The 27,812-nt window shown below is 42.2% G+C and overlaps 1 protein-coding gene across 5 annotated transcripts in view; it reads right to left on the bottom strand.

The window, feature by feature from the left end:
* Window positions 1-27,812, bottom strand: part of cdh22 (cadherin 22) — a 736,258-nt gene that overhangs the window by 379,477 nt on the left and 328,969 nt on the right. For all 5 annotated transcript variants that reach the window (XM_078555429.1, XM_078555426.1, XM_078555424.1 and 2 more), the window contains exon 4: window positions 7,064-7,231. In XM_078555429.1, coding sequence (XP_078411555.1) covers window positions 7,064-7,231 — 168 coding nt within the window. The remainder of the gene's footprint in view (window positions 1-7,063; window positions 7,232-27,812) is intronic.

Genomic DNA, 27,812 nt, shown 5'->3' with positions numbered 1-27,812 from the left:
ATAGTAGTTGGGTAAAGACTTCAGTAAAGGATTGGGGTTCACAGTGTGAGTATAGGAGTGGAGTTCACAGTGATGGGAATAAGAGTGGGGTTCACAGTGTCTGTATAGGAGTGCGTTCACTGTGTGTGTACTGGAGTGGGGATCACACTGTGTTTAGGATTGGGGTTCACAGTTTGAGTATAGGAGTGGGGTTCACATCATGTGCATAGGAGTTGGGCTCATAATGTGAATATAGGAGTGGGGATCACATTGTGTGTACAGGAGATGGGTTTATAGTATGAGTATAGGAGTGGGGTTTATAGTGTGTGCATTTGAGTGGGGTTCAGGATGTGAGTCTAGGAGTGGAGTTCACAGTGTATGTATAGGATTGGGGTTCACAGTGTGAGTATTTGAGTGGGGATCACATTGTGTGTACAGGGGTTGGGTTCATAGTATGAGTATAGGAGTGGATTTCACAGTGTGAGTGTAGGAGTGGAGTTCACAGTGTGTGTTTAGGAGTGGGATTATGGTGTGAGTATAGGAATGGGGTTTGCAGTGTGTACAGGAGTGGGATTCACAGTGTTTGTATACACTTGGGTCTCACAGTGTGTGGATAGGCATGGAGTTGACAGTGCGAGCATCAGAGTGAGGTTCACAGTGTGAGTATGGGAGTGAGGTTCAGTGTGTGTATAGATGTGTGGTTTATAAGGTGCGTATAGGAGTGGCTTCACTGAGTATGTATATGAGTGGTTTTGCAGGAGGTGTATAGTAGTGCGGCAAAGACTTGAATAAAGGATTGGGGTTCACAATGTGAGTATAGGAGTGGGGTTCGCAGTGTGAGTATAGGAGTGGGGTTCAGTGTGTCTGTAAAGGAGTGCATTCAGTGTGTGTGTACTGGAGTGGGGTTCACAGTTTGAGTATAGTAGTGGGGTTCACCGCGTGTGTATAGGAGTTGGGTTCATAGTGTGAGTATAGGAGAGGGGTTTACCGTGTGAGTATAGGAGTGGAGTTTTTAGTGTGTGTTTCGGAGTGGGGTTCATGGCGTGAGTATAGGATTGGGGTTGACAGTGCGTGTATAAGAGTGGGTTTCATACTGCGTGTATAGGAGCGGATTTTACAGTGTGAGTATAGGAGTGGGGTGCATAGTGTGAATGTGGAGTGGGTTTCACAGGGTGTGTACAGGCATGTATTCACAGAGAGTGTATACGAGTGGTGTTCACATTGAGTATAGGAGCCACTCTCAAAATGTTTGTTTAGGAGTGGGGTTCACATTGAGTATATGAGCCCTTATTAAAGTGCATGTATAGGAGTGGGGTTCACAGTGTGAGTATTGGAGTGGGGTTCACAGTGTGTAAATAGGAGTGGGATTCACAGTGTGTGTATATGAGTGGGGTTCACAGTGTGTGTATACAACTGAGGTTAACAGTTTTAGCATAGGAATGGGTTCATAGTGTATGTGTAGGAGAGGGGTTCACCATGTGTATATATGAGTGGGGTTCACAGTGTGTGTATAGGAGAGGGGTTCACAGTGTGTATAGTAAAGGGGTTTGCAGTGTGTGTATAGGACTGTGTTCACACTGTGTATATAGGAGTGGAGTTCACAGTGTGTGTATAGGAGTGGGGTTCACAGTGTGTATACAACTGGGGTTCACAGTTTGAGCAAAGGACTGGGTTCACAGTGTGTGTATGGGAGAGAGGTTTACAGTGTGTATAGTAGAGTGGTTCACAGTTTGTGTATAGGTCTGCATTCACAGTTTGCGTATAGGACTGCATTCACAGTATGCATATAGGAGTGGAGTTCACTGTGTGTGTATAGGAGTGGGGTTCACCGTGTGTATAGGAGTGGGTTGACAGTATGTGTATAGGAATACGATGCATAGTGGGAGTATAAAGTGGGGTTCACAGTGTGAGTATTGGAGTGGGGTACACAGTGTTTGTATACAAGCGGGGTTCATAGTGTGTGTATAGGAGTGGAGTTCACAGTGTGAGTATATGAGTGGGGTTCACTGTGTGAGTATGAATGTGCAGTTCACAGTGTTTGTATACAAGTGGTTCAGAGTGTGTTTAATGGAGTGGGGTTCACAATGTGTATATAGGGGTGGGATTCACATTGAGTGTATAGGATTGGGGTTCACAGAATGCATCCAGGAGTGGGGTTCACATTGAGAATATGAGTGGGGTTCACAGAATGCATCCAGGAGTGGGGTTCACATTGAGAATATGAGTGGGGTTCACAGTATGTATATTGGATTGTAGTTCACAGTGTGCGTATATGAGTGTGTTTCACATTAAGTATAGGAGTGGGGTCGCAGTGTGTTTATATGAGTGGGGTTCACAGTGTGAGTATATTAGTGGGTTCACATTGTGTGTGTAGGAACGGGGTCATAGTGGGTGTTTAGGAATGGGTTTTGCAGTGTGTGTATAGGACTGGAGTTCACACTGAATATAGGAGTGGCTTTCACATTTTGTGTATCGAGTGGGGTTCACGTTGAGTAAAGTAGCAGGGTTCACAGCGTGTGTACAGTACTGGGGTTCACAGTGTGTGTATGTAAGTGGGATTCACAGTGTGTGTAGGAGTAGGGCTCAAAGTGTGTGTATAGGGGTGGGGTTCACAGTATGTGTATACAGATGGGGTTCACCGTGTGTGTATAGGATTGCATTCACAGTATGAGTATATGCGTGGAGTTCACGGTGTGTGTAAATGAGTGGGGTTCACAGTGTGTATAGGAATGGGTTTCACAGTGTGTGTATCGGAGTGGGTTCACAGTGTGTGTACAGGAGTGGAGTTCACACTGTGTATATTGGATTGGGGTTCAAAGTGTGTGTTTTGGAGTGGGATTCACTTTTTGTGCACAGGTGTGGAGTTCGCAGTGTGTGTATAGGAGTGGAGTTTGCAATGTGTGTATAGGAGTGGAGTTTGCAGTGTGTGTTTAGGAGTGGAGTTCGCAGTGTGTGTATAGGAGTGGAGTTCGCAGTGTGTGTATAGGAGTGGAGTTTGCAGTGTGTGTTTAGGTGTGGAGTTTGCAGTATGTGTTTAGGTGTGGAGTTCGCAGTGTGTGTATAGGAGTGGAGTTTGCAGTGTGTGTTTAGGTGTGGAGTTCGCAGTGTGTGTATAGGAGTGGAGTTTGCAGTGTGTGTATAGGAGTGGAGTTTGCAGTGTGTGTTTAGGAGTGGAGTTCGCAGTGTGTGTATAGGAGTGGAGTTTGCAGTGTGTGTTTAGGAGTGGAGTTTGCAGTGTGTGTATAGTAGTGGAGTTTGCAGTGTGTGTTTAGGAGTGGAGTTCGCAGTGTGTGTATAGGAGTGGAGTTTGCAGTGTGTGTATAGGAGTGGAGTTTGCAGTGTGTGTTTAGGAATGGGTTACACAGTGTGTGTATGGGAGTGGGGTTCACAGTGTGAGTATAGAAGTGGGTTTCACAGTGTGTGTATATGAGCGGAGCACACAGTGAGAGAATAGGAGTGGGGTTCACATTTTGTGTTTAGAAGTGGGGTTCACAGTGTGTGCAATGTCCATGGTAAAGGCTAATAACACTGAAGAGGTGAATTATGCTCTGCATTCTGATATGCTCTGGATCTTATTGAGATTGAATTGCTGGGTTGTGCATTCTGAAGAACAGCACTGCAGTGGAGATCCAGTGCTAATCATCACCTTATGCAAATCGCACAGTTGGAAATGAACTCAATTACATAAAACAAATATGTTCTTTTTAAATTTTTAATGTGTGAAATTTATGCTCATTAAGCAGTTAGATATAAAGCAAGTCAGATCAGGTACAGCACAGTTAGATATAATACAAAGACCCGTCTTGCTCTATCTCAGCAGCATGCCTCAGTCTCAACCACAAGATTAGCTCCACTGTAAAAGTGTGGCATGTTCCTATTCATCACACCAGTCACCTCTCTCTGTGAGATTACTAACTCAGTTCCAATTAATATCATAGTTCTGTCACTTATGGAATCATAGAATGTTTACAAGAAGGTCATTCAACCCTTTGTGCCTGTGCTGGATCTCTGCAAAAGCAACTCCACTAGTCCCATAGAACTGTAGATGTTCTCTTCATATAATTATCCAATTCCCTTTCAAAATCCACTACTGACTCTGCTTCCACCACATGCAGGCAGCGCATTCAAGGTCAGAATCAACTGTCGTGTAAAGAAGCTTTTCATTACGTCACCTTTGGTTCTTTTGCCATTCACGTTAAGGTGCTTCTTTGTTCTCTTGTTTTCGAAACTTCTTCCAATGTGAACTGTTTCTCTCTATTTATTCCTTCCTCTCCTGATTTGGAACGCGTCTCTCAAATCTCCTCTGATCTTCTCTCTAAAGGAACAGCCCTAGCTTCTCCAATCTATTATCATAATTCATCTCTGAAACCATTCTTGTAAATCTTTTCTGTGCCCTCTCTAATCGGTTGGCACAAGCCAAGTATGGATAGGGCTCTTCATTTATTCTGATATTAAAATAGCTGGTTTATTTCTGCAGGAGGGAGTTGCAGACAGCAGTAAATAGTAAAAGGGAGACCTGAACTAGCTGCATGGAATTATTCGCCCCAAACAGGCCACAGCACTTGCAGTTTAACAGATGAAAAGGTAGATGTGAGCAAGCAAAGACCATGGAGTCAGCATTAATGGTTGCAATGACAGAGACTGTTGTTCACTGGAATGTAGAGATGATAGAGCAGCAAAAGGGTACGAGAACACGAATGACAGAGCTGGTACCGGTAGTGGCGGGGGTGGCTGGAGTTTAAGCAAAGAATGAAAAACTGACAAATACTGCCATCCTCTGCCTTCCTCTCAAAAAGGCTGGAATACTGGGTAAAATTCCACTTCTATGCCTTTGAACCCTTGGATTGAGACAGCTCATGATCAACAAAGGATTAAAAAAAACTTGCCCTGGCTTCTGTGTAGAACATCACCATAAATCAGTTTGTTTAAGAATGCATTTGCATTGTCGCTACAGAGAACAGAGATCTGTTTCCCTGCTGGAGAGGGGGCTCTCCTTATATCAGTCTGAACCAGCCTGAAAGCTACGTCCCTGAGCTTTCAATTTTTAAAAGAAAAATGAAACCCTCATCCAAGATCCAGGTGGACATTAAAGATCCAAAAAACTGAAGGCCTTAACCCATCTGTGTTAATTCTATGTGTGCAGGTGACTGCTGGGCCTGAGCGATGAAATTTTGGTTGGAATATGCGGGGTTTAACACTCTGCAAAATGTGTTTGATATACCAGTCACCTCACTGACATGTGGTAATCTCTTTGTATGATAACTGTGAATTGACTGATTTATTTTAGTTATGTTACCGATCGGACAATGATAGAGCAATTTCAACTCTGCTGTTTCACCTTAGTTATCCAGATGGCGATCAGAATACAGTTCAGTGCAATTACTTCACTGGCCTTACTAGAGATTTTTACCGTGGTCAATTTAAAATATTAACATTGTACAATTTACAGTTAATTTGCAAAGTATAAATATCTGCATAAAATGCAATGTACATTGAGCGGTAGTAGAACATAGATTTATGCCTGTACTTTGCACTCAGGAAGTTCCATCAATGAACTGACTTGAGACAAAATGCTGACAAGAAGACCAAATTGGACATCCTGGATGTGCAGTTTCTAGTGGCCAATGAAAATAGAGCAATAGCAGAGTACAAATAAACAAACCTTTGAAAGTGGCAGGACAAGTTGATAAGACTTAAAAAAAAAGCATTTGTGATATTTGCCTTTGAGGCAAAGAATACAAAAGCAAGGAATTCATGTTAAATCATCATAAATCAATAGTTATGACATCAGCCAGGACACTATATCTAATTTTGTGACTCACACAGGAAGGATATCAAGGCCTTGGAGAGGGTGCAAAGATTTGCCAGACTAATACTGGGGATGGGCAACTTCAGTTACATGGAAAGACTGGACAGAGTAGGGTTATTTTCCTTAAGGAAGAGAATGTTATGGAGATATTTAATAGAGGAAAGGGGTTTTGATAGAGTGTAAAAATAATAACAACAACTACTATTTAAATAGTACCTTTAACATGGCAAAATGTCCCAAGCCCTTCACAGGAATGCTATCAAACAACATTTGACACTGAGCTACATAAGGAGATATTAGGGCAGGTGATCAAAAGCTTAGTCAAAGAGCAAGATTTTAAGAATCATCTTAAAAGAAAAAAAGAGAAGTAAAGAGGCAGAGAAGTTTATGGAGTTAATTCAGAGCTTAGGGCCTTGGAAGCTGAACTGAAGACAATGGCTTCAGTTTTCCCACTACATAGATGAAGGACATTTCCAATATTGCATGTTGGACAGCAATATAATAGTTTAGAGATAGAGTAGGGACTGGAACAGGTGGTGGTGAGGTAGAGTTGGGTGTTGACAGGCTGCATGATGTGACATTTTGTTTTTGGATGATGTCGTTGAGTTGCAGCAGCTGAGGAGACATAGGATAGATCCATGGGGGACTTGTCAGGTAATGGTGCTGGAGTACGAAGAGAACCACTGGTAGTGATTCTCTGGTAATGACTGGATAGATAAGAATGGAAGCATGTGAGAATTTGGACATGAATGGAGAGGCAAACAGGCTATGTAGGTCTGGTTACATAGCAAGGTTAGGATAGATATAAACTGGTAATGAACCAGGATAGGAGGGAGTCTGGTATAGGCAAAACTGTCTCCACTGGTAGATTTCAGATAATTGGTAGAAGAACTGTGGAGAGAGGAGGAGAATTTTCTTATACAGTGAATTGTTGTGATCTGGAATGCACTGTTTGGAAGGATAGTAGAAGCAGATTCAATAGTGACTTTCAAAAGGGAATTAGATGAATACTCAGAAAATGTTTCAGAGATATGGGAAAGAGCAGGGAGAAATGAACTAATTGGAAAGCTCCTTCTAAGAGCTGACACAAGTACTATTGGTCAGCCTTTTCTGTAGTATGATCCTTTCCTCCAATGGACAGAATATCCAGGTAGAGAGAAAGCTAAAGGTGAAGAAAAGGGAAAATACAACTGACATAAACACATACATTTGCTGCAAGTTTTCTCCACACCATAGGATTTGCATTCTTTTGTCATTGGTAAGGTGATAGCTTACTCTGGTTGAATCGAGGAGGGTTATCATTGATGTCCGTGATGGTAATCGTAACAGTAGTTGATCCAGACAATCCACCCAGCTGTCCTGCCATGTCCTTAGCCTGCACTACTAAGACATAGTGGTCCCTCCTCTCACGATCCAGGTTAGCTACAGCAGTTCGGATTATTCCTGCATAAAGCACAAAGAAGAGGGAAAAGGATAAATTGCCTAATTTTGTAGATTCTTCATTCTTCAAGTGATAGGAATCCTTCAAAAAACATAGCAACTTAACCAAGGTTGATGGATTCTGGGAAATGTATCTGTACACTTACACTATCCTGTTGTTGTGACATTTTACTGGGTCAATTCATAACAATTTCTGTTGCCATATTGTATAAAGCACCAAGACTTGCACAACACCCACTCTGCGTGGCAGGCAATCTATTTATCTTGTTCATCTAAACAACTTTCACAAACCACAGGAGCCATTCCAAAGTGGCATGGGATCTGTGAGGTGGGAGCTTCATGTTGAGACGATCCAACCCAGGAAAGATCTGCCAGAAACATTGTTTTGTGCATTTTCCAAACTCGAACATATTAGTAAACATCTAACCACATTGTCAATCAAAAACTGATGATGTGATGCCCAGCGTGTGGCTGTGGAGTGTTTGCAATGGCCCAAACCAAGGCCTCCAGCTTTGCTTTCAGGCAGGCAGAATGCATGCTTCCAGTTCCAAGCAAACTGTTGTCTGCCGCTGATTGGCCAAAGTTATTTTGTTTTTGCCACATAAAACCAAAATAGCTGCCCAGAATTCCTAAACTTCTGGATTTTGTGAACTTCAGAAACACAGCTAATTAAACAGCAACATGATGAAAAGCAGGGTACATCTTGGTTTAATACACCAGCAGATAAAATGAGGGGAACGCAATTTCCAGATTTAAATGAAACTGGGTAAGTGGCTGGAGAAAGGTTATAGTTCTGTCTTCATGCTAAATTAAACAGGGCAGGCATAACAACTGTAGCTTGCAATTCATTAACACGGTTTTAATTGGCAAGATTTTAGAGATTGTGCCAGTTTAACTATCAGTTGTAGAGGTCTGTGGATCTTAGTGATATTCAGATAAGACTGTTGATAAATTTTCAATTCCACCTCAAATGTCAGAACATTTCTGCATCATCACCTTTGTACCTGAAGGTTAGTTTCAATTTTCTTTGTGGACTGTGGTTTCTCAGTGAAAAATTCTGTAACCTTCATTGCTTTCTGGAGTGTATGCATGTGTATGTGTGTGCACACGTGTGTGTACATGTGTAGGTCAGGGATGATACAGGTTTGAACGGTACATAATCCTGACTGACTGCTTCACTGCTTACCATTACAATACTTTCCACTCTCACTCACAAACTCTAGCATACACTCTTGCACACATCTCATACATAATAAGCACCACACACAAGCATCGCACATACCATGCACACACACACCACTCACAGAAATCACACATCTTCAGTTTCCTCGATATTCTATTTTAATGAGAACGGGTATCGGTGTTAATTATTTCAGAGCAGGTGAATCCTGTAGTTCTATTGGTAATTTAAGTAATTCTGGGATTAAGTTGCTGAAACTCAGTAATGCTGAAATGGCCCCATCCATTCGATATGGCCTTGTTTTAGAGATCAAGCAACCCAGAGGATGCTTGACCCCGAAATAAATGTTTCGCAATAAAGGGTCATCATCTTTCAGGGAAGAGCAAATTGGTGAGGAAATTAAACAAGCAGGTGGACTGGATTAGAATCACACAGCACATAAGGTGACCATTCAACTCATTGTGCCTGTTCTGGTACCTTGAAAGTTTAGTCCCACTCCCTCTGTTCTTTCTACAATAACCTTAACAGTAAATCAAGTAAAATCCAACTCCTTTTTGAAAGTTACTGATTAGTACAGTGCATTCTGGATCATAACAACTCACTGTATAAAATAATTTCACTTCATCTCCCCTCTGGTTCTTCATTAATGTTTAGTGGAACATTGAAATTTCACCTGGTAGAGCGACAAAATGAGGAATGTTAAATTACATACACGAGCCTCACTCCACATGACAAGGGCTGCCAGATTTTTTCACGTTTCCCATTGCTCAATATTCAGCTAGTTCAGGATCATAGCAATTTCTGCACAGGAATAGGACATTTGGCCCATAGAGTCCTTACGAATTCAAGCTCCATTGGCGCTAATGTCATGGCTGCGGCTCAATGGTAGCACTCTCGTTTCTGAGTCAGTAGGTCGAGGGTTCAAGACCCACTTCAGGAATTTGAGCACATAATTTAAGCTAACAGATCTGTGCAGTGGATTGTTAAACTGCCAGGTGTGTCATCTTTTAGACAAGATGATAAGCAGAGGCCCCATCCTCCCCATAAATTGGAGATGAAATGTCTCATGGCACCATTTTGAAGAGCAAGAGAGTTCTCCCTGATGTCATTATCAATATTTATCCCTCAAACAATACCTAACAACAGATTATCTGATCATTATCAAATCGCTGTTCATGAGATTGTGCTGTGCTCAAATTGGCTGTTGTGCTTTCTACATTACAACAATAATTACATTTCAAATGCAGTTCATTGTCTGTGAAGTTTTGGCATGTGCTATATGGTTGTGAACTGTGCTGTATAAATGCAAGTTTTTCTTTCTATATTTGAATCCTATTTTCCTTCATTTAAAAATAATCAAATTGTAATCAGTAACAAAGCAGTTAAAATCCTCACATCAAAAGTCTGCAGCCATGATTTAAAGTTCTAACGCTGTTTGATAGCTGATCAATGCACATAGAATCTGCAAATGCAGATTGAACAAAGGGTTTAGCTGGAGCTGTTGGACACTTCTGCACGTGTGGAATTAATTAAATTATGTCAATACACACATGTGCAGAGGGGAAAGCTCCTTTTGCATAGTTTTCAATAAAATGTTAGAACTGTCATAAGCAGGTTGTATGACATTTGGCAGTAGTCTACAGCAAGGAATTAGAAAGGAGGAGGATGTAATAGTGAATACATTGAGAGCAGGAGGATTTTGCCTGTGAACTCACTGTCTTTCACATGTGTGTACGTCCACTTGTGCCCAGACTTGTGCTCAGGATTTGCAGCAGGAGCAAAACACAATGTTGAGCTGACGTACCACAGCTCAGTGGGTAGCACTCTCCCCATTGAGCCAGAAGGTTCTGGGTTCAAGTCTCACTCCAGATATTTGAGTACATAATCCAGGCTGATATTTCAGTGCTGAGGGAGCTTGTCCCTGTCAAAGCTACCATATTTCAGTTGGGTTGTTAACCCAAGTCCCGTCTGCTCTCTCGGGTGTATATAGATTCCATGGCAACAGTTTGAAGAACAATGGGGTTCTCTTTGACACTTTGACCAATATTCATCCCTCAGTCAGCATCACTGACAACAGATTATTGGGTCATTCTCTCATTGCTGTTTGTAGGAATTTACTGTGTGCAAATTGGTTGCCGTGTTTCCTACATTACTACAAGTGAGTACACTTCAGAAATACTTTATTGGCTGTAAAGCACTTTGGGACTTGCTGAGGCCCTGAAAGGTACTATATAAAGAAAGTCCTTTATTTCATTTCTTACATTGGCCAAGGAAGGTGAGGGATCAGACTGTTTTAGGGCAGCAGGCAAACACACTGAGTTGCGCACCTTCTCGCTTAAGTCTCAAAATGGAAATTCTCACAGAAGCCGAGCAAGATTACTAGCCTCTGAAATTCCACAAACTCAGTGGAAATCTGTGTAATTCATCAAGTTGTCCTAAAATCAATGGAAAACACAATAAGCTTCATTGATAAATTTCAGGAGAGTCCCTGGCCGTAAGGAACAGCATTAATTCCATGCAAAACGTCTGGTTCTACTGAACAGGAATGCAAATATGAAGACAAGAAGCAGAAATTCACACCCCCACCTCTGCATGCTCCATTGACATCCATTTAACATGGGCTTTTTACTTAATATTCACTCAGGATGTGGCAAGGCCAGCATTTATTGCCTATCTCAAGATGCCCTTGAAAAGATGGTCCAAGCCTTCAGCTTGAACTGTGTGGTAAAGGTATTTGCCACAATACTTTTAAGTAGGGAGGTTCAGATTTTGGCCCAGCAATGATGAAGGAACAGTGATACATGTCCAAATCAGGATGGTGTGTGACTTATAGAGAATTTGGCAGAGACGGTGTTCCGATGAAGCTGCGGCTATTGTCCTTCTAGGTGGGGAAGGTTGCAGGATTTGAGGTGACGCCGAAAGAAGCCTTGGCAAATTACTGCTGTGCATTTGGAAGGTAGCTAAATACCTTGCTGGTGCCTCAGTATAAAATGCAACTTGATGGTGTGACATATTGTCATTAGTTTTGGGACTCGCTGACAACGCCAGCAGTTATTGCCCATCCTGAATTGTCCTTAAGAAGGAGGTGGTGAACTGTTGTAGTGCGTGTGATGGAAGTGCTCCCATAGTGCTGTTTCATAGGGAGTTCCTAGATTTTGACACAGCAATGATGAAGGAAAAATGTGAATCAGGGGAAAACGCTCCACTGGTTGGAGTCATACCTGGCCAAAGGAAGATGATTGTAGTTGTTGGTGGCCAATCATCTAAGCCCCAGGACATCCCTGCAGGTATTCCTCAGGGTAGTGTCCTAGGCCCAACCATCTTCAGCTGTTTCATCATTGACCTTCCTTCCAACATAAGATCAGAAATGGGGATGCTCGCTGATGATACCTGTTCTCCGTGTTAATCTGTCATCCACCTGATGTTGTATCAGCATCAAACTAATTTTAAAAAAGTTTACCATCATCCAGAGACATTTCTAGATTCTTCTATCATCAGTGAAGAAAGGGCTTTTGCATGGAAACATTTAACCTACTGTGTAAGTGCATAGTGCTCACCTTCACTGAGGGTCTTATTGCTGTGGTACCATTTGATGATGATGCACTGCAGGCAAACAATCCCTATCTCATCTAACCCACCTCTCCCATGCTACAGGAAAACACTAGGGCACTTGAACCCAGTGCTGCTGATAATGCAGCATTAATATTTGCAGTTGTCGATGGTGCTTTAAGTAAAAAAAATGCTTCATGATGCAAGTCAGGAAGCTGAATGCATTTTCCACCATCACAAACACGAAGACACGAATCTTTTCCGTACACACTGTGCTGGCTAGCAAACAGCAGCTCTGGTTATTCCCAAATGAGAAGGAAGGAACCCTTTATAATCCATTTGTACTTCCGGTGAAAGAACAGCTTAGCCCTTTTCATCATTGTTCGGATGATTTATCAGGTTCTGACAAAAAATATTTTAGTACTTTCCTGTGCTGACAGGATATTTTTTTCCTTGCCTTCCTAAATTTTTCATCTTTCCTGCTATTTGATTTCTTCTATTAGAAGTTGCCTGGTAGTACAGAACTTGAATATTGCTGAAAAGTTTTTCATCTTGCATTCATCAGGACAAACACAAGAATGCCAAATTTCAAATGATCACAACAATTTGTACTACAGAGGAAAAGTGGTGCTGATTGGTTGGCAAGTTGACTCCAATTGGCTGAGGCATTTCTATGGAAAAAGCAACATGGAATTATAGGCTCCCCAGGCTGCCAGGAATTCAAAAAAGGCTAAGGTTTGAACTTATTTTTTTTGTTTGCAGAGAACAGGTCCCTGTGTATGAATGTATGTCATTTCTAGCAAGCGTAAATGAGCCAAGTTATGAGCTCGACTGATTATCTTAAATTGGTTGTTAGTATAGCTATTAGCACACTCAGGATTGTTCAGCAAATGCTGCCCAATCGCGGAATCACATCTAACAGTAGAGGTCTTGTTTTGGGTTTTACAAATGCAGGCTAGTTGAGTACGATCTGTACGTGGCCTATTACGAACAAACAAAGGAACATGCTGTTTGATTCAATCAGCCAATCACGGACACATGGCTTACATACCTAGCATCACACTGGCACTGAAACTCAAAATAAAATGTCTATTGTTAGATATGATCACACAATTACACTCCCTGCTTGTTTCTTGTCGAGAGCGAATAAATTTTGGAGAGTCAAGAGGTGAGTTATTTGCTGCCTAATTCACAGCCTCTGATCTGCTCTTGTAGCCACAGTATTTATATGGTTGGATCAGTTAAGTTTCTGGTCAATGGTAACCCCCAGGATATTGATAGTGGGGGATTCAGTGAAGGTAATGCTGTTGAATATCAAGGGAAGTTGGTTACATTTTCTCTTGTTGGAGATAGTCATCAATGCTACTTGTCACTTCTCAACCTAAGCCTGAATGTTGTCTATACCTTGCTCTATGTGGTATGGATTGCTTCAGTACCTGAGGAGCTGTGAATAGTACTGAACGTCATGCAATTATCATTGAACCTTCCCACTTCTGACCTTAAGTTGGAAGGAATGCTAATGATGAAACAGCTGAAGATGTTTGAGCTTAGGGCACTACCCTGAGGAACTCCTGCAGTGATGGCCTGAGACACAGATGATTCGGCACCAACAACCACAACCATCTTCCTTTCACTAGGTCTGACTCCAGCCAGTGGAGAGACTGTTTCTTTCATTGCTATGTCAAAATCTTGGAACTCCCTCCCAAACAGCATTGTACTTCCATCGCATGTACTGCAGCAGTTCACCACCACCTTCTCAAGGACAATTCAGGATGTCAAATAACTGCTGGCTTTGCCAGCCACTCCCAGAAACCTTGAATGAATAAAACAAATATTAATTTACAGTCATATTCTTTGCTACAGCAACTTCAGCACCTCAAAAGTAATGTCAGACAAGAGTTGACAGACCGTGAGATCAAATGAGATGTAATTTATCACTGAAAACAATGTAATTATGCATGGCGCATTGGCACTAGCTAAAATTGCACCTGCCAATAGGATGGTGTTTGTATCATTGACTCAATTGTTTGCACTTTATCCCTGAGTTAGATGGTCATGAGCTCAGGTCCTGCTGCAGAGAACCTGAGCACAAAACCTAGACTGACACTCCTGGACAGTACTGAGGGAATGCTGCACTGTCGATCTTTTGGATGAGACATTAAACAGGGGCTCCATCTTCTCTATCCAGTGGATGACACTATTTCGAAGCAGGGTTGCAGAGTTTGTGTTGGGATTCTGGCAAATACCTATCCCTCACCAACATCATTCAAAACACAGATGATCTGATAATGATCACATTGTTGTTTATGGGAGCTTGCTGTGCACAAATTGGCCACCATGTTTCCTACATTGCAATAGTGACTGCACTCCAAAAGTACTGTAAAGTGTTTTGGAATGTCCTGAGATCACTATAGATAGTACAGAAATACAAATTCCTTCATTTTTTCCTCAGGCACATTCCGATGGCCTGTACAACCTTACATTCACTATTGCAACACCATTTTCCTTGCCTCTCTCAACTGGCAGTTTCTGTCCATCCATTCATTTTGGACATTTTGTTCTTATTTTCCTCCATCCAGTTTTTTCCCCCTGTTGCATCACGAGGCTGTAACTGTTGCTAGGATACAGTTCTAAGGGCACTGTTAGCAACCCTATGTACCTCATCCAAGTGGCCATTATCCATCTGTGCTTCCAGCCAGGAAGAGACAGCAGTCTCTGCAGTTGCTGAATCTGACCCTGCCTTTCCCTGGCTTTCAGGGACATTTTGCAAGGACATCACTGGATGGAGAGGGGCTGATTACTCCCAGTCCCCTATTGCCCACTCCCCCATTTATTGTCAGGGAGTATTGAAGTAAATTGGACTAAGTGACCAGCTGAGATCAGTTCCTCAGTACTATGGGCCTACACCGTATGGTTAAATATCTCACCAGACTGGGCATTTATCCAGTGATGCATTGAGGACATTTAATCTAAAGGAAAAACATCTGGCCACACATGTGCATGACAAAAATTCACACTGCAACTGCAATGCTGCCTTGCTGACAGCTGGTTCCATAAACAATGAATTCCCTCACCGGGATGTAAACACTGGAGCCTGCATTACAATTTCGTCTCAGCATAATTGGTCGTTGCTTAACTTTAATCCATTCACAGCCCCGTCACTGTTGAACCCCAATATATTCAGGACACAAGTGCATGTAAAGTAGCCATTTTGAATGTTCCAGTCAGTGGAAATATTTGTCTTATGTAGTCCATTATTGTGTCATCTCTTTAATATAGTATGTGATAGATAGCAGATAGCTAGTCTGTGCTTTCTCCCCTTTTGAAGTGTAGATATTTAATTCCCAAATGACTGTCCTGCTTTCTAAAAATGTTGAATCTTGTTACTGCTGATAAGGCTTACATAACCTGCTGTGTAATTCCTATAATTTATGCCTTATTAATTCAGCAATCTGTTTAAAGTATAACCTTCGAAGCTGTGTGGAGACACATCCTACTTCATTGCGCAGCCTCACTTGTTGTTTGACCCAGACATGGCCAATGTGGAGCAAATCATATTTTCATCCCGATGGAATCTAGAAAGATGCAGTAAGTGGTAATTAAATACTGATCCCATTTGTGGCAGAGGTGTCAAAAAAGGAATGTGACAATTACTCAAAAACATAGGTATGGGTTTATCCATTGTCACCCTGACACAGTGGAGCCTGCCTTTAATCTTTACTCCACCTTGTGCCCTAATTGTCTTAAATTGAAGAAAGGTGGAGACGTCAATTCATCTAATGCACCTCTAGAAATTCAGTCCAATTTTGCATTGTGTTATATCAACGCTTAGACTATATTAGCAGATGCTTAACTTGTGCAATTATAATGCAATACTGTGTGCCACCAGTGATTAACATTAGGGTGACATAGGGAGTAGCTTGGTACAGGGTACCCAAATGCCATCATTGCTATTTAAAATGCATGGTATGAGGAGAAAAGATACCATCAGATTGTATGATGAATTTAGAGCTACCTTTCATATCTTACATTGACATTTATAGAGTATCCATGCAGTCCAACATCTTGCTTTACAATCGAATAACCCAGGGAAGTAGCAATGGTATCTACTGGTGATCTGAACTATGTAGTGTAGCTTTCATTTGTTTGCTTCTTCACTCTCTAAACGGCAGGCTAAAAAAATCACTTAGTAAGATAAAACTAAGTCTTAACCATTAAGTTGCTTTATTTCACAGCCTGGAATGTCAGCCTTGGTGCAGCATTCTCAGCTGCAAATTGGAAGCTTATGGGGTGCACAATTCTAGAAACCAGACCTCACAATCCAGGCTGAGAGAATGTCCATGCACCAGGTGATCCTTGGACACTCTTTGAAGATGACCAGTGGAGGCGTCCTGACCAACGTCAATCCCTCAACAAACATCAATGAAAGAGATTAGCTTCTTATTTAACTCATTGCTGATTTTTTGGGACCGTACAGTTTGAAAATTTACTGTTGTATTTCTCTATAACATTGACTGCTCTTCCTTGGCTGTTGAGCGCTATGGGATGTCCTGAGGTTGTGAAATGTGTTACATAAATGCACATTTTTCCTTATTCCTTTCTATACAAACATACAGAACAACCGTTAATGGTCAGATACATTTTGTTCGAATACTACAGCTTTCCTTTGCATAATAATATAATATAATTATTAAACTTCACTTCCTCACATCAGAGTATGTCTACAGTCTGTATAAGAACCAAGTCCCACACCTACAGTCCAAAACAGAAGTATCCGTCTCAGAACATGGTGGCAGCTGTGGAGACATCGATGTGAAAAACCCATTGGTGTTGTGAAAGGACCCAGAGTGAAGAAATCTTTGAAAGCAGCTCAAAAAAATTCACCGAAATAAGGAGGCACACCGCGGAGAGGTAACAATGACCATACTTGGTGAGCAGTCCCAGCCTTGGCCCTGCCCATTTGACTGCCTTGAGGGCCCGCAGACATAGCCAGCAGTGGGAGTTATGGAAATGCTATTTTCTCTGGTACCGAGCAGCGTCAGGTCTTCACGAAAGGAGTCAAAGCTTCAAGATAGTTCCTTCCTTAATCAGTAGGTCCAGTAGCAGATAACATTCTCCTAAGGCAGGGTGTACAGGAGATTACGGGCTTTTTGAGTCCATTCTTAAAGACTTTGGCCGGGATTTCCTGGCCCCAACACCAGTGGGCATTGTCACGAGTGGGTCGGGAAAATTTGGAGAGCAGTTATAAGTCAATGGCGCTCCAGATATTCCCGTCCCACCTGGTGCAATGCCCACTGGTGTCAAGGCCAGAAAATCCCACTCTTTGACACATATCTTAGCCTACCACAGAACTATGTTATCGAGCAAGCGGTTCAGTACACGATGGCTGGCCTAATTCCAAGCACTGAATTGGGCTATAATCCGATGTGACCCCAAGGCTTCACATGACTCTGTTGACTGGGTAGCCCATGGGCAATGACCCCTCTCACAAGAAAGCGTGCCAAACCAGGCAAAAGGGCACAAGAAATAAACATAGAAGCCAGAATGACCCATCAGGGGCACAAATGCTTCTAGTGTGGCAAAACTGGACATTTCAAGTGTTTCTACAAATCCTGTAATTTTAACCAATGTCGACAACCAGAAATTTTTTATGAAACACATTCCTTCAATGAAATGGAAAGTCAAAAAAAAGATGAAATTACAGAGTTCCTAGGGGAAGATGTAGATGCAGTATTAAGATAGTCTTAACCCAGACCACTAGTCAGCTACAGTCCAAGTTCAAGGCTTTGATACTACTTTTATAATAATTGACACCGGAGCGGCTTAACATATCAACAGATGATTTCTACCGGCTTCAATCAATGACACTTCATCAAGTTACAAGGCCCAGGTGGCATAGACCTTCCAACCAAAAGCAGGATTATTTCTGCTATCAGCTATAAGGGGCGACAGATCATTGATTCTCTCTGCAGAAGCCTTGTTGATTGGTGATGTTGGCATACTTCTGGGAATCCTAGAAAAGCCAGTTGATGTCCAACATTTGAACAACTCACTGTCTTTCATGCAACAATCTTTAAACTTTTAGTTAGAAGCAATGGAAATTCAGCCTTCAGAAGCTGAGGAAGTTTATACGCTCAGCAATAAGTTCTGTTCTTTCTCAGGCACACTATCCACAAGGCCCAGGGCAGACATGGAAGTTATGAAAAAAGCAAAAAACTGCGGATGCTGGGAATCCAAAACAAAAACAAAAATACTTGAAAAAACTCAGCAGGTCTGGCAGCATCTGCGGAGAGGAACACAGTTAACGTTTCGAGACCACATGTCTCTTCAACAGAACTAAGGAAAAATAGAAAAGGGGCGAAATATAAGCTGGTTTAAGGGTGGGGGGGGTTTGGGACAAGAAGAGCTGGATAGAGGGCCAGTGATAGGTGGAGATAGCCAAAAGATGTCACAGACAAAAGGACAAAGAGGTGTTGAAGGTGGTGATATTATCTAAAGGAATGTGCTAATTAAGGGTAGAAAGCAGGACAAGCAAGGTACAGATAGCCCTAGTGGGGGTGGGGTGGGGTGAAGGAATCGAAAAAGGCTAAAAGGTAGAGATAAAACAATGGATGGAAATATATTTAAAAATAATGGAAGTAGGTGGGAAAAGAAAAATCTATATAAATTATTGGAAAAAAACAAAAAGGAGGGGGAAAATCGGAAAGGGGGTGGGGATGGAGGAGAGAGTTCATGATCTAAAATTGTTGAACTCAATATTCAGTCCGGAAGGCTGTAAGGTGCCTAGTCGGAAGGTGAGGTGCTGTTCCTCCAGTTTGTGTTGAGCTTCACTGGAACAATGTAGCAAGCCAAGGACGGACATGTGGGCATGAGAGCAGGGTGGAGTATTGAAATGGCAAGCGACAGGGAGGTCTGGGTAATGCTTGTGGACAGACTGAAGCTGTTCTGCAAAGCGGTCACCCAGTTATGAATCTCTCAGTTCTTAATGAAATTAAGTCAGAGGTGCTGGGGCATGGCAGCAGACAGTGACCATCTCCATGAAGACTTGCTGCACCTGAATTGGCTCTTCCTAGAGAGTGATGAGGAAGAATCCCTTGCAGTACTGAGTGATCTCTTGGAGGCTGAGGTCCAAGAAAATGATTCATCTTTCTCATTGATGGTTGCACTTTATGAAGTCTCTGACTTTTTGGAAGAACCAGCTGTGCTTTTAGTGGCTGAATGGCATTCAGGTCTTAGTTCCACTGAATCTACCAATGTATTCCTACTTTATCTCCTGCTGTTTGTAAAGAATCTTCCACAGAGAATGCCTTGTCTCAATCCAGGTCAGAGTCCATAAAGGATCACACTCCCAAAGAGCTGGTACCTTCCAACAGTGAAAGTCAATTTACACCCATACTTCAATCCCAGTTGAAAATCATCTTGCCTTCAGGGCTGGAGGTCAGCACAAAAGCTGCAGCAGAATCTTTAGCACTTCAAAAGCTGCAGAATCCTGTGCAGCAATCTTGTCCCAGAGTTGATTGTCTGTGGGAAATTTCTCTCATTACAGAAGAATATTGTCTCCCTATTCTCAGCAGTTCTTCCCATTGCCCATAGTGGAGCAACCTCTTAGAGAGGGAAGTGTGGCTCTCTTCCCACTGTCTACAGAAAGGAGACAGTCCTCCTGAAATATCATTGGGAAATCATTTCTTCTTCTTTTCCTGAGAGTCTTATAGGAAGTTGGTCGTTTTTTCCTTTGTCACATAAGTTCATTGAGAACTTGGATCTTCAATGCCTTTTCAGGCTTTGATACAGCAGTGGATGATACGGCTGTGACAGTTTCCCCGGAGCTGAAGGTCATTCCTCTTCTGAAGCTCTTTCCTAGAGTCATTTGAAGGAGCAACACATTCCACAGAGTGTCTTGAGTTCTCTTCTAGTCCCAGAGTGTCCAACGGTCAATTCTCTTGCGTCTTTGCTTTTGGATCAGTCTTTCAGTGAAAAGCCTTTGTTGCCCTTGCAGTTCAGTCATCCTGCAACCTACACTCTGCTTCCCAGCAATGATGATAATGTGTTGTCCTATTCTGCAGATGATGATGATCTACAGTTGCAGAAGAAAGCCTCCGTGTTTCCAAGATATCTTCCCTAAGGGCCTAGAATACAGTGGGAGATTGAATCCCCTATCACTGTGACTTGGGGAGGGGAAGAGTGGGAATTGGAGTTGGCTACAATTTGTAGTTGTAAAATGGGAGTTACAGAAATGTAATATAAATAGTTAAAGACATAGTTTCATGTTGCTGTTAAAAAGTAAGATAGCGTACCTGGGGGGAAGTGTAGTGTAAAGTGTTAACAGTTGGGATATGCTAATGTATGATGTAGATGATGATGTATCACTGACATCAGTCAGTTCATGTGTTAGAATTTTTCTCTCTCTCTCTCTCTCTCTCTCTCAGACAGTCAATAGAAAGAGAGAGAGAGAGAGAGAGAGGTTAGAATCATGCCTAGGAGCAATATGCCCACTCTGTAGCCTGTTTAGATGTAGTACTAATAAACAAGTGTTCAGCAGATACCAGAGTATGCCTACAGTCTGTCTGAGAACCAAGTCCCACGCCTAGAGTCTATGGTAAAAAGACCCATCTCAGAACATTAAGATAAAAGCAAAATACTGCAGATGTTGGAAATCTGAAATAAAAAACAGAAAATGCTGGAAAAACTCAGCAGGTCCGACAGTATCTGTAGAGAGAGAGAAACAACCTTAATATTTCGAGCCCGTATGACTCTCCAGGGCTCAGAAGAAAAGTCATACGGACTTGAAACATTAACTCTGTTTCTCTCTCCACAGATGGTGTCAGATCTGCTGAATTTTTCCAACATTTTCTGTTTTATTCCATCTCAGAACAGGCATAGCTCATCAAAATCTTCTATTTGGATATCTGACTGACCACGTGGGTTTTGGTCTTTATATTTTTGATCCCTTTTTGTTCATTGCAGAAAGTATCAGATTTCCTAGGTGTTTTATCTTCTACCAAAACAGTCTAACAAACTACTTATCGTTTACAGTCTATAAGGTATCAACATCAACGTTTAACTGACCAACACTTAACCACCCATAATTTCAGTATCTTTATAGCTTGCGTGAACACGTTGGGGTAAAATTTAGATAAGGCTGGAAAACAGCACAGGAATTGCAATACACAAATAATCTGTGATGATTGTTCCAATGCAGGCAGCACACAAGCTTCATGCTGCCTGTTTTGTTACATCATTGCAGCATGCCGCCAGCTATAATCTGTAAACTGCACACCAGTTGCCGGAGTGGGGGGCGGGACACAAAATCGTGAGAGGCTAGTATGAGTTCCAGCTAGCCTACACTACTTAGAACTCGCCTACTCTTCATACTACAGCAGCCACTGAAATCAGTTACAAAAGTAAGTTTGACTTGGGAAAGCCATAGGAATGGCACAAAAGATCAGAGTGTGTGCGCCAACATTTTCCAATACCATACTGGAGAGCTTGGTGCAGGAGGAGAGAGGTCTTCCATCCAGAGAGGGCATCAGATCCTTCAGACAAGGTGAAGGCAGCGGGAGCAGGTAGACATGCAAGACACTGTTAGCAGTGTAGACCCAAGGACCCGGGTGCAGTGCCAAAAGGTGTTTGTGCAGAGCTTGGAGCTCATCCTTTCCAGTGTAGAAATGGTGACCAATTCGATGAGAACACTTGCGGACTCAACCATGAAAGTAATAGAGTCTAAATCAGGGTCACAGTTTATGTATGTGAATGCAAGGAGTGCATTGGGAGTTACAGGTGCAGATTTCCATGTGGAATTATGGTGTTGTGGCTATAACAGAGACCTGGCTCAAGGAAGGGCGGGGCTGGGTGTTTAGTACTCCTGCATACAAGATATTCAGGAAAGCTAGAAAAGCAAGAAAAGAACATTGCAGTGCTGGAGAAAAAGGGTGACCTAGGGGGCTCATGGACAGAATCAATTTGGCTGGGGTTAAGGAACAAAAAAGGGTGCAATTACATCGCTCAGTGTAGTTTATAGGCCACCAGCTAGTGGGAAGGATGTAGAGGAATAAATCTGCAAGGAAATTATGGAGAGCTGCAAAAATTATAGTGTAGTTATAATGGGAGACTTTAATAACACAAATGTAGCCTGGGACAGTGGTAATGTAAAGGGTAATGAGGGGCAAGAGTTCCTAGAATGTTCTACAGCAGTATGTGTCCAGTTCAGTGTGAAAGGAGGCACTGCTAGACCTAGTTCTTGGGAATGAGGTGGGCCGAGTAGAATGTCATTGGGAGAACATTTTGGAGGCAGTGCTCATTGTGTCATAAAGTTTAGGATGACTGGAAAAGGAAAAGGAACAATCCAGACTAAGAATAATTAAATGGGGGAAAGCCAACTTCAGTGGGGTAAGAACGAATATGAACTGAATAAATTAGAGCCAAAGGTTGGCAGGAAAAACAACAGCTGATCAATGGGCTACCTTCAATGCAGATATGTTTAGAGCGCAGTAAAGTTATATTCTTTCAAAAGGGAAAGGTAGGGCAAACAAATCCAAAGCTCCCTGGATTACAAATTAAGTAGAAATGAAGATAAAGAAGAAAAAATGTGCTTATGAAAGGCATTAGATAGAAAATACAATTGAGAACCAGGCTGAATACAGAAGGTTCAGAGAGGAGGTGAAAAAGCAAATAAGAGAAGCAAAGAGGGAGTTTGAAAAGACACCAGCAGTTAACATAAAAGGGAATCCCAAAATCTTCTTTGGCACATAAATAGTAAAACGGTGGGAATAGAGAGGAAGAGTAGGGCTGATTAGGGATCAAATGGGCGATTTACACATGGAGGCAAGGGGCATGGCTGAGATGTTAAATGAATACTTTGCATCTGCTTTTACCAAGGAAGAAGATGTTACCCAGGCCATAGTGAAAAAAGGCACTTCAGACACTTGATGGGTTTAAAATTGATAAGGTGGTGGAATTGGATAGGATGTTTTCACTTAAAGTTGACAAGGCACCGGAACCAGATGAGTGAAGTGAAAGTGGAAATTGCGAAGGCACTGGCCATAATTTTTCCGTCTTCCTTAGACTCAGTGATGGTGCTTGAGGACCGGAGAATTGCAAATGTTATGCCTTTGTTCAAAAAGGAGTGTAAGGTTAAGCCCAGCAAGTACAGGCCAGTTAGTTTAACTTTGGTGGTGCAGAAACTTCTAAGAATCAGCATGGATTTCTTAAGGGAAAATCATGTTTAGCTAACTTGCTGGAGTTTTTGGAAGAGGTAACAGGGAGGGTTGATGAGGGTATTGCTGTTTATGTGGTGTACATGGTCTTTCAAAAGACATTTAATACAGTTTTACAGGAAGCTGTAAGAAAAGTTATAGCTCATGGAATAAAAGGGACAGTCACAACATGAAAACAAAATTGACTGAATGACAGGAAATAAAGTGAGATGATTAATGGATGGAGCAGAGAAGACTAAGGGGCAACCTGATCAAGGTATACAAGATTATGAGGGGCATGGATAGAATGGATAGGGAGCAGCTGTTCCCCTTAGTTGAAGGGTCAGTCAAAAGGGGACACAAGTTCAAGGTGAGGAGCAGGAGGTTTAGGGGGGATGTGAGGAAAAACTTTTTTACCCAAAGGGTGGTGACGGTCTGGAATGCACTGCCTGGGAGGGTGGTGAAGGCAGGTTGCCTCACATCCTTTAAAAAGTACCTGCATGAGCACTTGGCATGTCATAACATTCAAGGTTATGGGCCAAGTGCTGGTAAATGGGATTAGGTAGGTAGGTCAGGTGTCTCTAACGTGTTGGTGCAGACTCGATGGGCCGAAGGGCCTCTTCTGCACCGTGTGATTCTGTGATTCTGTGATTCTTGGGCTCGAGAAAGGTCTGTAGTGGAGTTCCCCATAGGTTGGTATTAGGACCCTTGCTTTTCCTGATATATATCAATGATCTAGACCTTGGTGTACAGAGAATAATTTCAAAGTTTGTGGACAATACAAAACTTGGAAGCATTGTAAATTGTGAGGAGGATAGTGTAGAATTTCAAAAGGGCATAAACAAGTGGAATTGGTGGCCGATGGCAGATTAAGTTCAATGCAGAGAAATGGGAGGTGATGCAGTCCGAAGCTCGGCCTTCTAGGTGCTTGAAGGCAACTTGCAAGGCTGTCTGTAGTCTCCTCCACTGAAAGTCAACAGCATTTGGCCAGCCATGCTGCAGCCACTGGGATGGCACTGTATACAGAAGACCAACACTAAACAAATGCACACGGGTGATAAGTTGACAAACCTATCACGGAGACCCTAACTGGATGTGTTGGTTAGCTTCCTGCTCCTCCTCTTCCTTCTCCTCTTCAGCTGCTCACCATAGACCTGGTTACTGTGGCTATATCCTCATGATGGCAAAGTATTGTGGGATGTGGCAGACACAGTGAATCATGACACATGCTCCAATGAGTACTGCAGGGTTCGTCCTGAATGGCCCAGGCAATGGAAACATTGCATAAGAATCCTGCTGGTCTGCTCGATGGCATTTTGTGTGGCAACATGGCTCCATATGCACACCATGAATGTATGCTTGAGTTGCAAACCAGAGTCATGAATCAGGTGCTCAGCAGAGAGACCTTATCACCCAGGGGCCACTCTCTGATTTCTTAATGTAGCTCTAATACTGATGGTACAGCAGACTAATGGCTGCTGCCAGGATACTGACCATTCATCTATGTAATGAGCTGAATATGGTCGCAGACCATCTGTACATTCAGAGGTTAGAACCCTTTGCAGCTGCAGTACATCTCAGAATTTAGACACGGCATCCAAAAGGCCACATGTGTGCAGTCATGATACCATAGCAAAGCCAGGTGCACACTCTGTCTGCTTTGCTCTGGAAAGAGTGAATACTATGTCCTGCACGAGAAGTTTGCGTGTGTGGCACAGCTGCTATTTTGCATTCCAAATGGTACCCATAGTGTCGAAAAAGCATTCCCTACAGAACTGCATTAATGGCCATTGTGTGCCAAATACCCAACATTAAAAGTAACTTGCTTTTTCAAAATCTTTTCAATGGAAAAGTGGTCAAAAATCCTGAAATGTGACATCTTGATAAAAAAGAAAATGAAATAATGAGATACAATGGCTGATTTGCAAATGGTAGATGTCATGCTGCTTTGGATATCTGATACCAGATTTGTCACATTGTAGCAAAGGTCATGCATGTTCTGATCTAAAAGTGTGACTTTCAGTGGGAACTGGATGGAGCAGTTAATTAGACATTAGCCGTTCACCTCTGGAACGAGAGTTCCGATTGGATGGGCCTTTTCTGTGTGCTGATTGTGAAATGAATTTGTCCAGTCTCAATGAGGGTTCCAGTGGGATTGCACCCACAACAGAAAAGTGTCTCTAATTTGGCACTGAAGTGAAAAGATGAACAAGGAGGCAACATTATTCTCAGCAAGCAGATGTGAATGAGCCACTACTTTGTGAGCTTTCTCAAGCACAAGTGTGTTAAAATTACTACCCAGCAGAGGAGTTAAAAGCACCTGCTGCTTAACTGGACAAAATGAGCCTCTTAGTTGTTGGCCAATACACCTGTTCTCTGTGTGAGCTGCATGGTGTAGAGAGGAAGCCTGCCAATAACCCAAGTGTCAAGCTGGCATAGGAGGCCACCGTGCTGGCTGTATATCTGGGGAAGCTGGTGGGATCTCTGAAGTTAGAAATAAAAGTGTCTGATCTCATGAAAGCTGCCAAGTGAACAGCATGCCCCTCTGGTTGCATTGAGTAGCTTAATCTATTTAACCTGAATTGATGCAACAGCTTGCAGCAATTGCAATACAAAGGGAAGTGGTGAAGATAATTGAGAATTTGTGGAGCGGGCCAAGAAAGGGTAACCAACAAAGAAAGTACTGAGAATGAGTGAAAGCTGGCTATAATTATTCATACATACACCTGGCGTTTTGAATCTGTTCAACAAGGTTTCAAACTGTCTGTGAGAATACAAGTTGAAACAGGGTGTTCGTGTCTCCTGGTTCTGCAGTGTTGAAGCAAGGACTGGCTGATCCCTGCTAATCCTTCAGCTGGTGTGAGGAAGGATCATAGAAGCATAGAATGGTGCAGCACAGAAGGAGGGCATTCGGCCCATCATGCCTGCGTTACCTGTTTGAAAGAGATATCCAATTAGTCCTCACTCTTGCCCTTTCCAATTGGCCCTGCAACTTCATTCTCTTCCCGTTTGAAAGTTATTATTGAATCGGCTTCTATCACCCTTTAGGACAGTACATTTGTTTTGTAACTCATCTCTGGTTCTTTTTGCCAATTACCATAAATCCATGTCATCTGGATGCTGCACTTTCTGCCAATGGAAACAATTTTTTTATCCTTATTTACTCAATCAAAACCCTTCCTGATTTTGTACACCCTAGCTTCTCCACTTCACTGCCAATGGAAGAATGGCTGGCATTTCTCACTTTGCAGGTCCAGTATCAGAAGGTTGCACAGTTTGCCCTAGGTCTTCCTGGCAGAGTGTAATGCTCTTTGGTGGGTTGGAGATGGCTCTCTTGTCTGCTTTTCTCCACTGTATTGGCCTGAGAGCACTTTAACCTTCCTGTTCCATTGTTCTTCCTCCAAAACATCTGCAAAGTTTCCTCATTCATTCTCTAGATTAGATTATGGAGTTATTGTTTATAATATTACTGCTGTGTTCCATGCCAGGTTTCTCTCCTCTGATTTAACACTATTATGTTAATATTATTAATATTAATCATGGGAAGATTAGTGCAGTATGGACTGTTAGACAGGCATGAGCAAACATGCATATTCACCTTTAATTGGTGCTTAACAAGCCAGACAAGAATATTAATATTGTTTCTGTGCATGAACGCAGATTAGTTCTCAGGGGGATATTAGAAGAATGGACAAAAATTTGAGACCACTCTTAATTGATGATGCAGAAAATTTCTAAACAGTAATCAATCTTTGTTGCATTGTACATGGGGAGTCAAAGCTATATGCAGTCTTTAATTTCGGTGGTGGCAGAACTATTAGAAGCAATAATGTGGGACAAAATTAATAGTCACATGGGCAAATGTGGGTTAATTAAGGGAAGCTAAGTTTTTTGAGGAGGTAACAGAGAGGGTTGATGAAGGCAATGCTGTTGGTGTGGTATGCATGGACTTCCAAAAGTCATTTGATACAGTGCCATACAACAGACTTGAGAGCAAAGTTATAGCTCCTGGAATAAAAGGGACAATGACAACATGATTACAAAACTGGCTGAATGACAGGAGATGAATGTTAGTGGTTAATGCATGTTTTTCCTGCTGGAGGAAGGTTTGTAGTGGAGTTCCCCAGGGATTGGTATTGGGAACCTTGCTTTTCCTGATATATATTAATGTCCTAGACCTTGTTGTACAGGGCACAATTTCAAAGTTTGGGGATGATACAAAACTTGGAAGAATTGTAAATTGTGGAGAGGATAGTGTAGGACTTCAAAGGGACATAGATAAGTTGGTGGAATGGGCAGACGGGTGGCAGGTGAAGTTCCATGCAGAGAAGTATGAGGTGATTCATTCTGGTAGGAAGAAAATGGAGGGATACAATATAAAATGAAGGGTACAACTCTAAAAGGGGTGGAGGAGCAGGGGGATCTGGGTGTGTATGTACATAAGTCATTGAAGATGGCAGGACAGGCTGAGAGAGCAGTTAATAAAGCATACAGTATCCTGGGCTTTATTAATAGGGGCATAGAGTACAAGAGCAGGGAAGTTATGTTGAATTTGTATAAGTCACTAGTTCGACCTCAGCTGGAGTATTGCATCCAGTTCTGGGCATCTCACTTTAGGAAGGATGTGAAAGCATTGGAGAAAGTGCAGAAGAAGTTCATGAGA

The sequence above is a fragment of the Cetorhinus maximus genome, chromosome 13, assembly GCF_964194155.1.
Source record: "Cetorhinus maximus chromosome 13, sCetMax3.hap1.1, whole genome shotgun sequence".
Lineage (NCBI taxonomy): Eukaryota > Metazoa > Chordata > Chondrichthyes > Lamniformes > Cetorhinidae > Cetorhinus > Cetorhinus maximus.
This window is presented reverse-complemented; position numbering and strand designations above follow the sequence as displayed.